General features: G+C 37.4%; 1 protein-coding gene across 1 annotated transcript; it reads left to right on the top strand.

Annotated features, from left to right (window-relative positions):
- Positions 1 to 5,767: 5,767 nt before the first annotated feature.
- Positions 5,768 to 14,335, top strand: gpa33b (glycoprotein A33 (transmembrane), paralog b). The gene is made up of 7 exons (XM_038720945.1): positions 5,768 to 6,202; positions 6,579 to 6,745; positions 8,871 to 9,084; positions 9,242 to 9,406; positions 9,558 to 9,674; positions 11,283 to 11,406; positions 11,586 to 14,335. The coding sequence occupies exons 1-7, from the start codon at positions 6,151 to 6,153 to the stop codon at positions 12,346 to 12,348; spliced, it is 1,602 nt and encodes a 533-aa protein (XP_038576873.1). The 5' UTR covers positions 5,768 to 6,150; the 3' UTR covers positions 12,349 to 14,335.
- Positions 14,336 to 14,345: the final 10 nt, after the last annotated feature.

The following is a 14,345-nucleotide window of genomic DNA, read 5'->3' as shown; positions in this document are numbered from 1 at the left end:
GCCCTGAGCCTGCCAGTGCTACACGCATACACACATACACACACGCGTGCGTGCACAGACACGCGCACACTCAGCAGGATCTGGGCAAAATAGAGACAGACGAGTGTGTGGGGGGTGTTGTTGTCTGTGTCTTATTTACATACTTAAATAATCAGCTAGGTTTTGTTAAACTGTGAATTTGGGTGGATCCCAAAGGTTACCAGGTTTACCATCAACAACAACAATAAAATAGCACAAGTACTGAAACTGTTAGTTGAGCCTTGATTTCACTACTACTATTTATCATGCCACTTCTGTTAATACTTGAAATACGGTACATATCTAAAGTCCTTATGTTCGGCCTATTTGTATCCATTAACTCTACCTGCACTCATTATTACTATTAGACTGCTATTTAATTCATCCCTTCTATTTGTCATTACATTTCTGTTTGCTGTAAAATAATGTAAATATCTACACTTATATTAGATTTTATATTTAAATTTGTATATTTTATTATATTTCTACTTTATTGTCTTGACATGCAAGCTGAGCAATTGTGACAAAGGAATTTTCCCTTGGGGATCAATAAAATTATTTCTGATTCTGAATCTGATTTGGTCAAGTAAAGTCAAATCTATTTATATAACAGGACAATTTTGCCCCTTAAAGTTTGTTTGCAGACATTCTCAATCTTTAGAGACGAATAAATATATACAGGCCTAATGTGTCATAATTACCATCATCTTTATCTCTGACTCAGACCCAGACGTATAAAGATAGGAATAACGGCGGAGTTATGAGTAAGATTATTGTACCCAAAAATACTGCAGTATTACTCAACATGCATAAAAAACTGACTGGAGTTTTAGATCTGGCTGGAAATCTAAGTGCAGCAAAATGTTCCCCATTTTTGGTTTGACATTTTGATTTGATTAAAATACGTTTTATCTCCAGAACATTTTTAAAATCATATAGCCTACAGTACAAAGCATGAAGAAGCATTAGAATAATGTTATAGTAGCGTGCTGTTGTCCTCTGTGTCTTGTTCATTACATTTTGTGTTATCCCCTGATGAAAATGACTTTTTATTTTATGTAGTTGGAGTTTGTCATCTCTGGTACTTTATTTATCACCGACTTCTTACTGATAAAGTATTTGCTTGGTTCAGTCTCCTAGATGTCCAGATACCATGTATCCTAATATATTTTAACATCCCTCCTAAAAATAAACAAAAAAGAAAGAGAAATTGTCAGATTTGTTGATGACCTTGCCATGACCAGAGAAAGGAAATTTCACTTCTCTTATATGTAGGGATGTGAAGTGGGGACACATTTCCGTTAATCCTAGCCACTTCCTGCATTTTGCACATTGATCTGATATTAATATACCAGTATCACCCAATAGATGACATCACCTTCCATGATTCGCTCACTCAGTGTGCAGATTAGTTAACACTTGAAACATGCATTTGTAAAGGATCGTACCAGTAGTTTTGCATGTTTTACCCTTATCCACAAGTCTTGATTACCAACTAGCTAACGGGGCAGTGAGTCCCACGCTCACCGAATTTCACTTGGTTGTGGTAACTTGATTAATTGCAGTTTTGCACCACGAACGTACTACAGCAACTGAAGCGGGCGATGCATTTTTATCTATGTGGCCCTGTCTCAATTACAATATTGTTTTAATACTCATTACATGGTACATATTGAGTTTCTTCCTGTCTGCAGCAGGCCAAGGCTCCACACATTACATTAACGTATAGACTTCACATCTGTCTCAATGCATTATTACATTAACATACATCGTTTGAATTATTATCTCTGTACATTACACATATTCCTCATACTTCACACTATGAATTTTTGCAAATTCTTTGGACAATATTTTGCATATTCCTGCTGTCTGTAAAGCTCTTTCATAAAAACAGATACAGTACATTGTACATATTTTGTATGATGTTTGATTTGTCATTACATTTTTCTGTTTTATATTTCTGTTTCTTTACTTTTGCAGTGCTTGCTTTTTATTTTTTAATATCTTTTGCTATGTATGCCTTGTATGTGCAAACTTGTCAGTAAACTTTATTCTTTAAATTGACCACACCAGTAAGTGGTTGCTTTTGGATTGGTTATGTACGTGGCTTCTCATTTATTAACATCCAAAAACAATAATCACCCAGGAGGCTTAGAGAATAATGCCTAGAGTTGTTTATGATGATGCTAATTTTTTGATTATGTTTTCATACTTTATTCAGTTCACATGAACATATACCTCATTGTATGTATTGAGTCAAAGTGGTGGAAAGTAACATTTACTCAATCCTATCTAACTTTATTTATAAAGCACATTTAAAAACAACCAGGTTGACCAAAGTGCTTTACATTGACATGAATCAATACAAACCTATAAAAACATGAAACATGCACTCATCCCAGATTAAAAGCCAAAGAGTAAAAGTGAGTTTTATGCCACGATTTAAAAACTGGAAGGCTGGGGGGCCAGTCTGACACAAAGTTCATTCACACAGTCTCGGGGGCTGAGAAAGCTCGATCCCCCCTGTTCTTGAGCCATGTTTGGGGACAGCAAGAAGTGACTGGTTTGCGGACCTTAATGACCTTGAAGGCTTCAATAGATCACCAATATAGGCTGGAGTCAGTCCATGGAGAATTTTAAGAACAAACGATAGAATCTTAAAATAAATCCTAAAATGAACTGGGAGCCAGTGAAGGGAGGCAAGAACTGGGGTGATGTGGTCACGCTTACGAGTTCCAGTGAGGAGACAAGCGGCAGCATTTTGAACCAGTTACTCAAGTACTATGCTTTACCTTTTTAATGTACTTGTACTTAACTTGACTAGATTAATTTTATGCAACTTTTACTTCGATTCCACTACAGTTGAGAAGGGAATACAGGGAAATCTTTCACATTTTTGATTCCACTATATTCATCTCATAGCTATAGCTATAATTACTAGTTGCTTTTCTTACTCTTCTTCTTTTTCTTTACTTACCTTTTTAAATTATATTAAGGCTTATGCATAATTGGACATGGTCGCTTTGAGTGACAGGAGGGTTCCCTCTCAGGTGGTTCAGCAACCAGGCTTAATTCGGCCCGCCTCAGCTCCAGCTCTTTGCTCACCCCATTTTTCTGGATTAGCCAGAGTCAGGGACTGCCAAGATGGCGATGGCCTAAGCAGCTTTTTATTTTTGAATGAGCAGAGTTATGAAACAGAACTTTGTCTTCTTTTCAACCCCATTAATCATCTCAGGTTCACTCAGATTTATCTCATGACCCTTTCGAGTGGGCCAGACCCTTAGGTTGGGAAACACTGGACTAAAGGTGACAGTTAACACTTACACATTGATGCATCAGTATTAACAATGTAATACTTTCATATATAATAATATATCAGTCATAGGGGCCATTTGTCTGCACAACCAGTATTTTTACTTTTGACACTTTAAATAATTTGCTTATATTTCTGTACATTTGAACACAGGACTTTCACCTGTAATGGCGTATTTTATATTGGTACTTTTATGCAAGTAAAAAAACGTAATATTTCTTCCATCACTGTTTAAAAGAAACAATATAATTAGTGTGGAGAAAGTCATTATTGTCTTTTGCTTAGCTTTTTATGAAAACACCTTTTGATTTATCTATTCAGTTTATGGAGTGGGTAGTATGTCCCTTTTGCACATGTAGACATGTAGAAGATTCCTCTCGCTCTTTCATAGGCTGTCATAGGCTTAACATAATGACAGACTGAATACTTTACCACAGTTGACAAGCTGTCGGTCAACGTAGGACTGTGACACTGTCCGGAGTCAAGCCTAAATCTGGAACCTCATACCCCCAAAGCCACTGAATAAAGGCACTATCTTGTTACCAATGTCATCTATCTCCCAATACACTGCAAGTCTTATAAAATTATCATATTTTATAAACAAAGCATCAGTTAAGAGGTCTGGTTTCTAGTCACAACTTCTGCCTTTCATCTGGCTGTAATGGTTCAAACTGATATACCATAGCAGGTTAAAGCAACAGAATCAAAGGTCATTATTGATTAGATTTGCTCTTTTTGTATTGTTTGTGACATGAGAGATTTACAGATTAGTGATACACGATGATGTATTGAACACTTGCTGCTTTCCTGTCAGTCCAATACTGCAGCCTGCAGGTCAAACTGAGTACAACATCAGATGTCAATTTAAAATATACAGCAGGATATACACTCACCAGCCACTTTATTAGGTACACCTGTTAAATTGCTTGTTAACACAAATAGCTAATCAGTCAATAACATGGCACCAACTCAATACAATTAGGCATGCAGACGTGGTCAAGACAACTTGCTGAAGTTTAAACCGAGCACCAGAATGAAGAAAAAGGGGATTTAAATGACTCTGAACATGGCATGGTTGTTGGTGCTAGACAGGCTGGTCTGAGTATTTCAGAAACTGCTGATCTACTGGGATTTTCACGCACAACCATCTCTAGGGTTTACAGAAAATGGTCCGAAAAAGAGAAAAGATCCAGTGAGCGGCAGTTGTGTGGACAAAAGTGCATTGTTGAGGTCAGTGTTAGGCTGGGCTGTCTAGGAGCAGACACGGAGGCACGGTTAGAAACAGGTACAGAGGTTTTATTGAACAATAGGTAAGAAAGGTGCTTTTAAATCCTCTGTGAGACTGGGGCTGAATACGGGCAGACAGGCAAGAGGCTGGTCCAAAAAATTATTCGGCTCAGGCCAGGCTGGGCTTTCAGAACTGAATTGGGTATCTGGAGCAGGAGCAAAAACATGCAAAGTCAGACAAGGATCAAAACAAGAGATTCAAAAGCAGAGTAAAGCTGGCCATAGCAAGTGTTACCACTTGGGTGAATGGACGATCTGGCAGAGACTGGTTGAAAAGCCAGGGTTTAAAACAGTAGAGGTCATTGCAGAATCTGCTTCAAGTGAGTAGGAAGCCACAGGTGTCCTAATGAGGAGAGAGAGAACCAAGAGCATCATGCCCCCATAACACAGGACAGATAGATGACAAAACAAAAACACAAGGGACAGGGAAAACTGACAGAACACACTAGGACAGGGGAGGCAGCAAGCCAAATCACGACAGTCACAGGTCAGAGGAGAATGGGCAGACTGAAGAGTTAACAGAAAGGCAAGAGTAACTCAAATAACTCAATAAGCAGATGGGCTACAGCAGCAGAATACCACACCGGGTGCCACTCCTCTCACAGGAACAGGAAACTGAGGCTACAATTCCCACAGGTTCACCAAAATTAGACAAAAAATGATTGGAAAAACGTTACCTGGCCTAAGGAGTCACGATTTCAGCGGTGACATTCAGATGGTAGAATTTGGCGCAAACAACATGAAAGCATGGATCCATCCTGCCTTGTATCAATGGTTCAGTCTGGTGGTGGTGTAATGGTGTGGGGGATATTTTCTTGGCACAATTTAGGTCCCTTAGTACTAAGTTCACCGTATTCCAGTGGCCTTCACAGTCACCAGATCTCAATCCAATAGAGCACCTTTGGGATGTGGTGGAACGGGAGATTCGCATCATAGATGTGCAGCCAACAAATCTGCAGCAACTGTGTGATGCTATCATGTCAATATGGACCAAAGTCTCTGAGGAATGTTGTTGTTTTAACACCTTGTTGAAAGTATGCCACGAAAAATTAAGGCAGATCAGAAGGCAAAAGGGGGTCCAACCCAGTTCTAGCAAGGTGTACCTAATAAAGTGGCCGGTGAGTATATTTTTCTGGGAAGGTGTTGAGGTGAAACTGTTGAGCTAAAGAGAGAATCAAATTTAGTTACTGACTTTGATCAGTTAAATTATATTTTTCAGATAGGTGTTATCTGTCTTTCAATGAAGAGTCTGTTTTCCGTCTTTATATGTTATATTTTATTATTTAAGCCATTCTTCTTGTTCAGCCCCGCCACCCTCGCCCATCGCATTTATTTCTTTAATCAAAGAGAAAACTGATCAATGATTGGCCCTCAGGTGACATGTGACCTATTGCTGTTGACTTACTACCTGGAAGAGTCAACTTCTCCATACCTGGTTGTTCACTGTGAAGGTTAGGCGGGCACTCGCTCTTGGGCTGAGAGCATCAATTTCAGATATTTTAAAGGCTGGACATTTTTATCCTCTTTTAGCAATGACAAAACACAGGAGGCTTGGATGGCAAAAAATATTTCTGATATTCACAGGTAAGCTTTATGCTTGTATTTCTTCTATTTTCTACAAAGTACTACCACACCTTTGTGGTATAATCACCAGTGTTAATCATTAATCCAACTTCTTGCTACTCAACCGGAAGTAGGATTATGTTTTACTCATAAAAGACCTGTAGGTGAAAACGTTTACTCAGTTTGCCTTAAAAGAAACATATTGTATATTATATATAGTTGTACAAACATTTTGTAGATGAAGTTGGTCATATTTAATCTGTTAATCAGTTTTACTATGTCTCCCAATACCACATTACATAAGTTGATGTTAATACTTTTGGAAAAACACCAAATAATTGACTATGACCGGGAAAGAGATTGATATCTGTTATTATGTATTTCTTTTTTATTTTAGCACTTCCCTGCTGCTGGAGTATGCAGGTTTCTATTCCAGAGAGAGAATATGAGGTTGCAAGCGGGGGTGACATTACCTTGACATGTTCCTTCGTCCCAGCCAGACCAGACTTCACTGCACTCGTCCTCACATGGGAAGCTTACCCTTACAACATCAATGATGCAATTGTGAGAGCTTTAACTATAGCTGCATGCACAATGTGTGGTTAAAACATCTTCTTAATACAGCATACTGTGCAAAAAAGTCAACTCCTCCATATTTGGAGAACAAACTTGAGTGTCATGGGGTGTGACATGTGGGTGCTTACCTGAAAGGGAGGTCAAAAGCAGCTCAAATGCAGATCTTTTGTTTTAACAAACAAAAGATTTGAGGAAGTGTATGATCCAGCATTTTTGGAGCTCTCTGATGATTTGATTATTTTAAATCTGTCCCCCAACTTTATTTTAGGAGTACCCATTTAATATCCCTTCAGTAACATTTCCATTCATATTTCTATTATGTGTAGCTTCCAATTTATTAACATCTTCAATCTTATAATTACACAGAAAAAATCACTGTGTTAAAAATTTACCCTATGTGGGCCAATGCAGCACAGACACAATAATGGGTTAACTTTACCTGTCGCTAAAAAAACACCCAACACAACATGTTTGTTCCATGAGCACTGGGTCAAAACAACCCATTGGTACTGGGTAAAATTAACCCATTACTGTGGTGTTACATTGACCCACACTGGGAAAATTATATCCTGATGTTTATAACAATATAGATTATATTCATTTCAAGACTGCGCCATTGTCATATCTTAAAATGAATGACTCACTGTAGTGAGTAACAGTTTCTGTAAGGAGGTGTCCTATGCTTTTACTGAATGTGATACTTGATAAGTTCCAAATTTACACCATACAAGTTCCTCCCTATGTAGTGGTTTTGACCTTTGTCCAGTGGACAATGATTAAGTGAGTCAGTCAAGATGGCTTCCTGCTCATAACCCACCATGCACACAGGGCCTATCAGATGAAAATGAAAATGAAGAATGTGTGTAATAATCTTTAGTTGATACAGTGCAACTAAAGATTATCAACATTATTGATTAATATCCAGATTATTTTCTTTATTAGTAAAATGTTTTTAAAAATAGTTTTAGTATTTTTTGACAAGTTGCAAGTCTAAAGTGAAGTCATCAAACTGCTTACTAAATGACGGGCCATAAACTTAAGATATTCAATTTACTATCATATAGGATGTTTAAAAGCAGTGTATCTTTACAATTGACAGGGTGAAAGTGGGGAAAGTTTGGCATTTTCATTTGAAAAATTACTTTTTCTTTGACAATTATTAAAATAGTAGCAGACTATTTTTCTGTTGATGGTGTAATCTATTGATAACATTTTATTTATACAGCCCAAAATCAAACATTTGCACCACAGGTCTTTACTTTGTGTACAATCACACTCCAAAGTTATCAATCTTAAATAAAGGAATAATTATTAAATGATTAATCCCATGAATAAACTGAGGAAAATGTATAAATTAAAGAATTTGTGAAATACTTTAAGAAAATATTTAAACTGAATTCATTATTATAAAATGCTGTTTAATCATTTGTTGAAATTATTCCTATTATTACCGAGTTTTACAGGAATTTCATGTCATTTTTATTTCAAAATATCCTTTTTCAGAAGTCTGCTATTATTTCATAATGGCATTTATCCCGATGAAACTTGTATTTCATGACACTATTTATTTCACTTTTCATAATGGTACATTTTATTTTTATAAATGTCACTTTTCATGACAGGGGTAATTACCTTTTAGCCAATCATATACCACCTGCCTCTCTTAGATAGCTCAACAACTATTGCCAGAATTAGCCTGTTAGTTCCTGTTAGCTAGAGCAACAACCTCAAAGTAATTTTGAACTATAAAAATGTAAAAGTGCTGTTATTTTGGAAATGAATGAAGAAATAACATTTCATATTAAGTACAATTATTTCACAAATTCTTGACAAATTAATTTATTTTACACAATTTATTCATATCATTATTAATTTGACAATGTTTTTTATTATTTTAATAACAATGAACATTGAACATTGAACTATTTGGAGTTCCATACTGAACAGCATACAATACCCTCTATACTTTAACTTTACATAATGTCATGGTGAACTACGCCACCACATTTATTATGATACAGCTGAATACTGAGCCAGCATTATCATGATATTTTAATATTATATCATGTGGAGCAGAGATCTCTGTAAAATATGTTTGTGTTTATTTTTTTAGAAATCCGTTGCCACCTACTTTTTAAACAATCCGGTTGACATTGCACCTGCTTATGAAGGCAGAGCCTTTATGGAGGTTGACATCGTCAGAAAAGTGAGCACACTCCGCTTAACAAAGGTGACCGTACAGGACAGCCGCCGTTACCGATGCAGTGTTAAGGTCCCCAATGATGATGAGGGAACAACAGCTGCCACCACTTCCCTTTTGGTCCTGGGTGAGAATTAACCACTGACATGCAAGTCTAGTTATCTGTCTATTATATTTATATGTTGTGTCTACATGAAGATGTAAAATCAATTCTGTATTTAATGTAGTGGTCTTGTGATAAAGTGACGTTAAATTTCCATGTTAAAGTATTTGTTTTCTTTAAGTGGCTCCCTCTACGCCAATTTGCAAGATTCAGGGAAAAGCAGAGTACTTTCAAAACATCACCCTCACCTGCCTGTCTGAGGAGGGATCCCCAAAACCTGTGTCTGAATGGAGGAGCTACAGTGTGGACAATACTCCCAGAACATTTCCACCTAAGACAACCGAAAGTATGCATTTCATTCCATGTGTTACTTTGAAGCACACATCTTTGGCAGGCTACGGACAGTTTGTTTCTCATCATCAGTGTCAATGTAAAGAATGGCAAAGCAGCCCATCATCTAAGCATTGTTTATCCTCATTTATGTCATTGTGTTGCAGCGGATGGAGCTCTATCTCTCTTCAATATTTCAAGAGAAATGTCTGGGTTCTACATTTGCACATCAACAAATCGAATTGGTTCTGCCAGCTGTAACATTACCTTAGCCGTGATGCCTGGTAAGTGTTGTAAAAGGATTTACCTTCTTACCTGTTCATGATTAAACCACAGAGAATTGCCACACAATACTCCATTTCACCTCCGATACTCTGAGCTTTTTAGTCACCTTTAGTTGATGTGGCAAATTCCACTCTCTTGTTTCCAAATGCCAGATGTTTTTCTAAGAAGTTGGTGGAGACCAAAACAGAGCTTAAAGGAGACAGGTGGAAAGACACACAGTGCTAATTTTGCTCTGTGTCTGCTGGATATGTTAATGGTCAATTACCTATTTACTAAACACCTCCCCAAACAGGAGTTGTCATGGCTTAGTAACTGCAACTAAGCAGGTCAGGTCTGTCAAGCTTTGCTTTCTCCACATGTTAAAGCAGTATAGATGGAGCTGTAGTAAGGATTATTCTTGGTATCTGTTTTTGTTTTTTGCTTATCCAAACCAAAAATACAACAGTAAAAGTCTAAAGAATTGATTAAACTGTGTGTTTGTTGAGGCAAGTTAGTGTGTCCAGTTAACTAGCTTACTAGCTACAGTAGTGATGCTAATATAGCGCTACTTCCAAAGCCAAGCAACATATCATTAGCTAACTACATAATTTTGTGGGATCATAAATTAGATTAGAAAAAGCACCAATATAGGACTAGAACATCCCCTTTATAGTCAGTCGGACACAGCGTTTCAACCTATTCATGGAGCTTTCAATAATTAGATAGCTAGAACCCATTGTTAAAAAAAAATGACTAAGAACTTTGAGTGCTTAATCTGCCTGGTAATGAAAATGGCCAACAAGTCCTTCAACCTAATCAGCAACATAGGTCGTTTGTCAGTGCCTCCCAAAATGACACATATCAGCGTTAACCACTTTATGTAAGTCATGTGACCTTAAACATTGAAATTGTAGCAGTTTGGTTAAGTTTGGTCAACAAAAACTACTTGGTTAGGTTAAGGAAAACATTGTGGTTTGGGTTAAAGTAAGTAAATAACGTAAGTCATGGGATGGAAGTTTGAACCGGTATTTAAGTTGAAACTTAAAAATCTCAACATTTACTTGGTTTCAAATGGGACTGAAACCTGATCTCCTGAAGTCCACGGTTTGACCCATACGACCTCCTTACACGACCACTAGAGGTCGCTGCCACAATAAATGTAAATATGGGTTTTAATAGCGTGCTGCACAAATGACCAATATTGTTATTTTTCCAGTGAGGACAATGTCAGAACGGCATATGTCCCATGCAAGAGTGGAAAGGCGCCCCTACCGGCGTAGTCTGTTAAAACAGTTTGCTAACACATTCACCATTGAGGTACTATGTTGAGGTTGGTTTGCCACTGCCCCCTAGATAAGTTTTATGGAATTTTCTATCCCATTTCATATTATTCCTCAGTATTGACAATTTTATTATGTAACATTGTCAAGATCTTTAACCTTAACCTTAAAGATCTTGATTTAAATTTAGTTTACTCATTATAATTCATGTTAGAAATAAGTGTGATCTTTCTCCCTCAAAACAAATTTGCTTATGAAAAACAGTTAAAAATGGCTAACAAAGCCATAAACTCTGTCCGAAAAGGGATCAAGTGTAGTGTGAAAACCCCTTATCTCTTTTATCCCCAGGCAGCATGAACGTTGGGTCTACTGCAGCTATAATAGGAGGAGTCCTCGCAGGTGTTGTAGTCCTGGGGATTCTCATCTTCTGTTGCTGCTGTAAAAAGGACAAAAAGGAAAAGTATGCTGAAGGGTATGTATGGTATGACCTGTGTGGCTCTGCCATTGTAAACTACCGCCAACATTTAAGTTCATGTATTGTTTGTTATTAACACTAAGTGGTGTTTACAGGTGCTTTAATTAATTCATCCTACCTCCCAGGCTAACTGTTTTCTCTTTCTTGTGTTTATTTTGTTCCTGTTTGTCTTTTAGTTCCCCCGGAGAAGTGGAGTTTTATGACGACAATGCTCCTGAAGCTGAGCAGTACTGGGACGACAAGTCAAATAGCAAGACAAAGCAGTTCGACCAGCATGAAGAGAAAAATATTGTTCCTCAAAACAGCTCCAGTATAACAGCTGGACATAAGTTTGAGGAGGACCAACACAGTTATATTAGTGGTAAAGAAAAGTATGATGGTAAGGACAGTGATATTGAGTCTCAACATGACCAGGACGACCAGCGTGATCTCCGTCGTGGAAGCCGTGATCGTCTTGATGATCAACGTGACCGTTATGGCGGCAGTCGTGATCGCCTAGACGATAAACGTGACCGTTATGGCGGCAGTCGTGATCGCCTTGACGATAAATGTGACCGTTATGGTGGCAGTCGTGATCGCCTTGACGATCAACGTGACCGTTATGGAGGCAGTCGTGATAGGCTTGACGATCAACGTGACCGTTATGGAGGCAGTCGTGATAGGCTTGACGATCAACGTGACCGTTACGGCGACAGTCGTGATAGGCTTGACGATCAACGTGACCGTTATGGCGGCAGTCGTGACAGGCTTGATGAGCAATGCCAACGCTACGGTGGCAGTCGTGATCGCCTTGACGAGCAACGCGGACGCTACGGTGGCAGTCGTGACAGGCTTGACGAGCAACGCGGACGCTACGGTGGCAGTTGTGACAGGCTTGATGAGCAACGCGAACGCTACGGTGGCAGTCGTGATCGCCTTGAAGACCACAGCAATCGCTAACGCAACAGTCGTGATAATCTTCTGAACTCAGTAATAACTATGGTGGCAGCCGTGATCGCCTCAATTACACAGACGATGAATACAGAAACTGATATGAATAACCTTGTGTTACTGAATGTTTCCTAAAAATCTTTTTGTTTTCATTTTTTTCATGCACTTAAAGTTATTGTACTGGGTTTTTGGATTGGCTTAGTGTCTGGTCTCGTTATAAAGAGACACAGCAAAATTAATTTGTGTATCCTTGAAAATGCCCTAAAAGATATTAAAGGTATTTAAACAGTAACATGGGGAACATGGAAAATTAGAAATGAAGTCTTGTCTCTAATATAAGCCTGTCCCACATAAAGGTCTGGTTCTCCCTCCTGCTGAGGTCAATAAAGGCCACTGTTTGAGAACTAGTGGTGTGACTGTCTACTAAAGTACTGCAGTTGATCTAGCTGGCTTATTTCGCTCCACTAAGTGAATCCACTAATGCCAATGATTCAATTAAAGTGATTTTTTGTCTGAAACTGTGGTAATTAATGCTGGTCTGAAAAGGAGTTGAGAAATACACCAGGCAACCTTCCTGCAACACTAAATAGGCTTCAACCAAACCAAGTCAAATTAGTAACTACTCACTCTGCCTGTGTTTAAATTGTCATCCATTTTTAATGTTTGTAGTTGTAGATAAATTTCACCAGTAAACTGGTAACAGCCTTTGGTGTAGCTGCCCCTAACCTGTGGAACAACTTGCCATTCCCCATCAGAACTGCCCCAACTCTCAAATGCTTTAAATCATTGTTAAAATCACATCTCTTTTCTTTGGCATTTCCTTCGAGTTAAGGCAGTTATTATCCTAGGCAATTTTATTATCATTATATATCATATAGTCTATGATATAATAAATATATAAAGTACTATAAATTCTAATTAATGTTTTATTGCTGTAAATTTACTTTGTAATTACTGTTTTATTGTTGTATGTTTACCCTATCAAGCACCAACCTTGGTTGTTTTAAGTGTGCTTTATAAAAAAAAGTTGATGTTGATATATTAACATAGTGTACATTCTATGGTTACCTGAAAATCCTTAGGTGGCTAAAATGTTTATTAAAAACTGTGTTTGAGATGTCCTGATGAATGGACAGTTAATTGTAATCAGTTATATTCTATGGTCAAAGTATTAACAGACTGAAGAACTTCCTCTCAACATCAATGTATATTAATGTTCTGTGCATAAACTAGGACTGTTTGATCAGTTCTCACCATTCAGAGCAGAACTTTAGACCATACTGATAACTCTGGATGCTCCAACTTTTGATGGGACATTTTCAAATATCTACCATGGAGACCATTAAAATAAATAATAATAATTAAAATCTATACCAATAGTTTTGTCAGGTTGAAATCAGAATATGTAAGCTTTCTGATTCATTTGTATTTGATGTAAATAACATAATGTTACCTGCATGATAAAATCAGCTAAAATCTTTTTAAATCCCTCTTAGCACTGATATTGTTTTAACATGAAAACTTGCCTTTACCTGAATCTTAATAAATGTAAGCTGGTCATGAAACACACTCCGATCATTAATACATTTAAAGCTCACATATTCAGGCCAGCTGTCTACTGCAGTAATTTGGTAATTTGGACACAGTTATATTCTTTTGAAATTCCACTATATAATTTGTATATTTAACCTGTAATTTGTTGCTAAAACTAACAGTGCCTCAGCTGCACCTTAACCAGATTTACATCTAGTTTAAAACTTATTTTTAATGTGTGTGGGAAAACCTGTTTGTATATGTTAATGTATTTTTGCTTTGGCATTTCTTTAATTTGGGGTGAAAGTATATGATTGATTTTTTTTTTTTTACTTAAAGTGATCATTTGTAACATCTGTGCAACTTTTTATTCGTGTTTTTGTGTGATAAATGATTTCCCCTGGAATGTAAGAACTGCATTGTTTTGATATGAACATCGTATAAAGAAAGGGGGTCAAAAGTTGGTCTGTTGT

This window comes from Micropterus salmoides, unplaced genomic scaffold (genome assembly GCF_014851395.1).
Source record: "Micropterus salmoides isolate LMB-PRFRI ecotype aquatic unplaced genomic scaffold, ASM1485139v1 Ms_hic_scaffold_15, whole genome shotgun sequence".
Taxonomy (NCBI): Eukaryota; Metazoa; Chordata; class Actinopteri; order Centrarchiformes; family Centrarchidae; genus Micropterus; species Micropterus salmoides.
Note: the sequence above shows the minus strand (reverse complement) of the source record. Positions and strands in the feature narration are given on the sequence as shown.

What these genes read in the sequence shown, in the direction of transcription:
- gpa33b (XM_038720945.1), top strand. Translation starts at nt 6,151, where the DNA reads ATGACAAAACACAGGAGGCTTGGATGGCAAAAAATATTTCTGATATTC. An exon ending in TCCACCTAAGACAACCGAAA is followed by an intron (nt 9,407 to 9,557) that starts GTATGCATTTCA and finishes ATTGTGTTGCAG; the next exon opens with CGGATGGAGCTCTATCTCTC. An exon ending in TACCTTAGCCGTGATGCCTG is followed by an intron (nt 9,675 to 11,282) that starts GTAAGTGTTGTA and finishes TTTTATCCCCAG; the next exon opens with GCAGCATGAACGTTGGGTCT.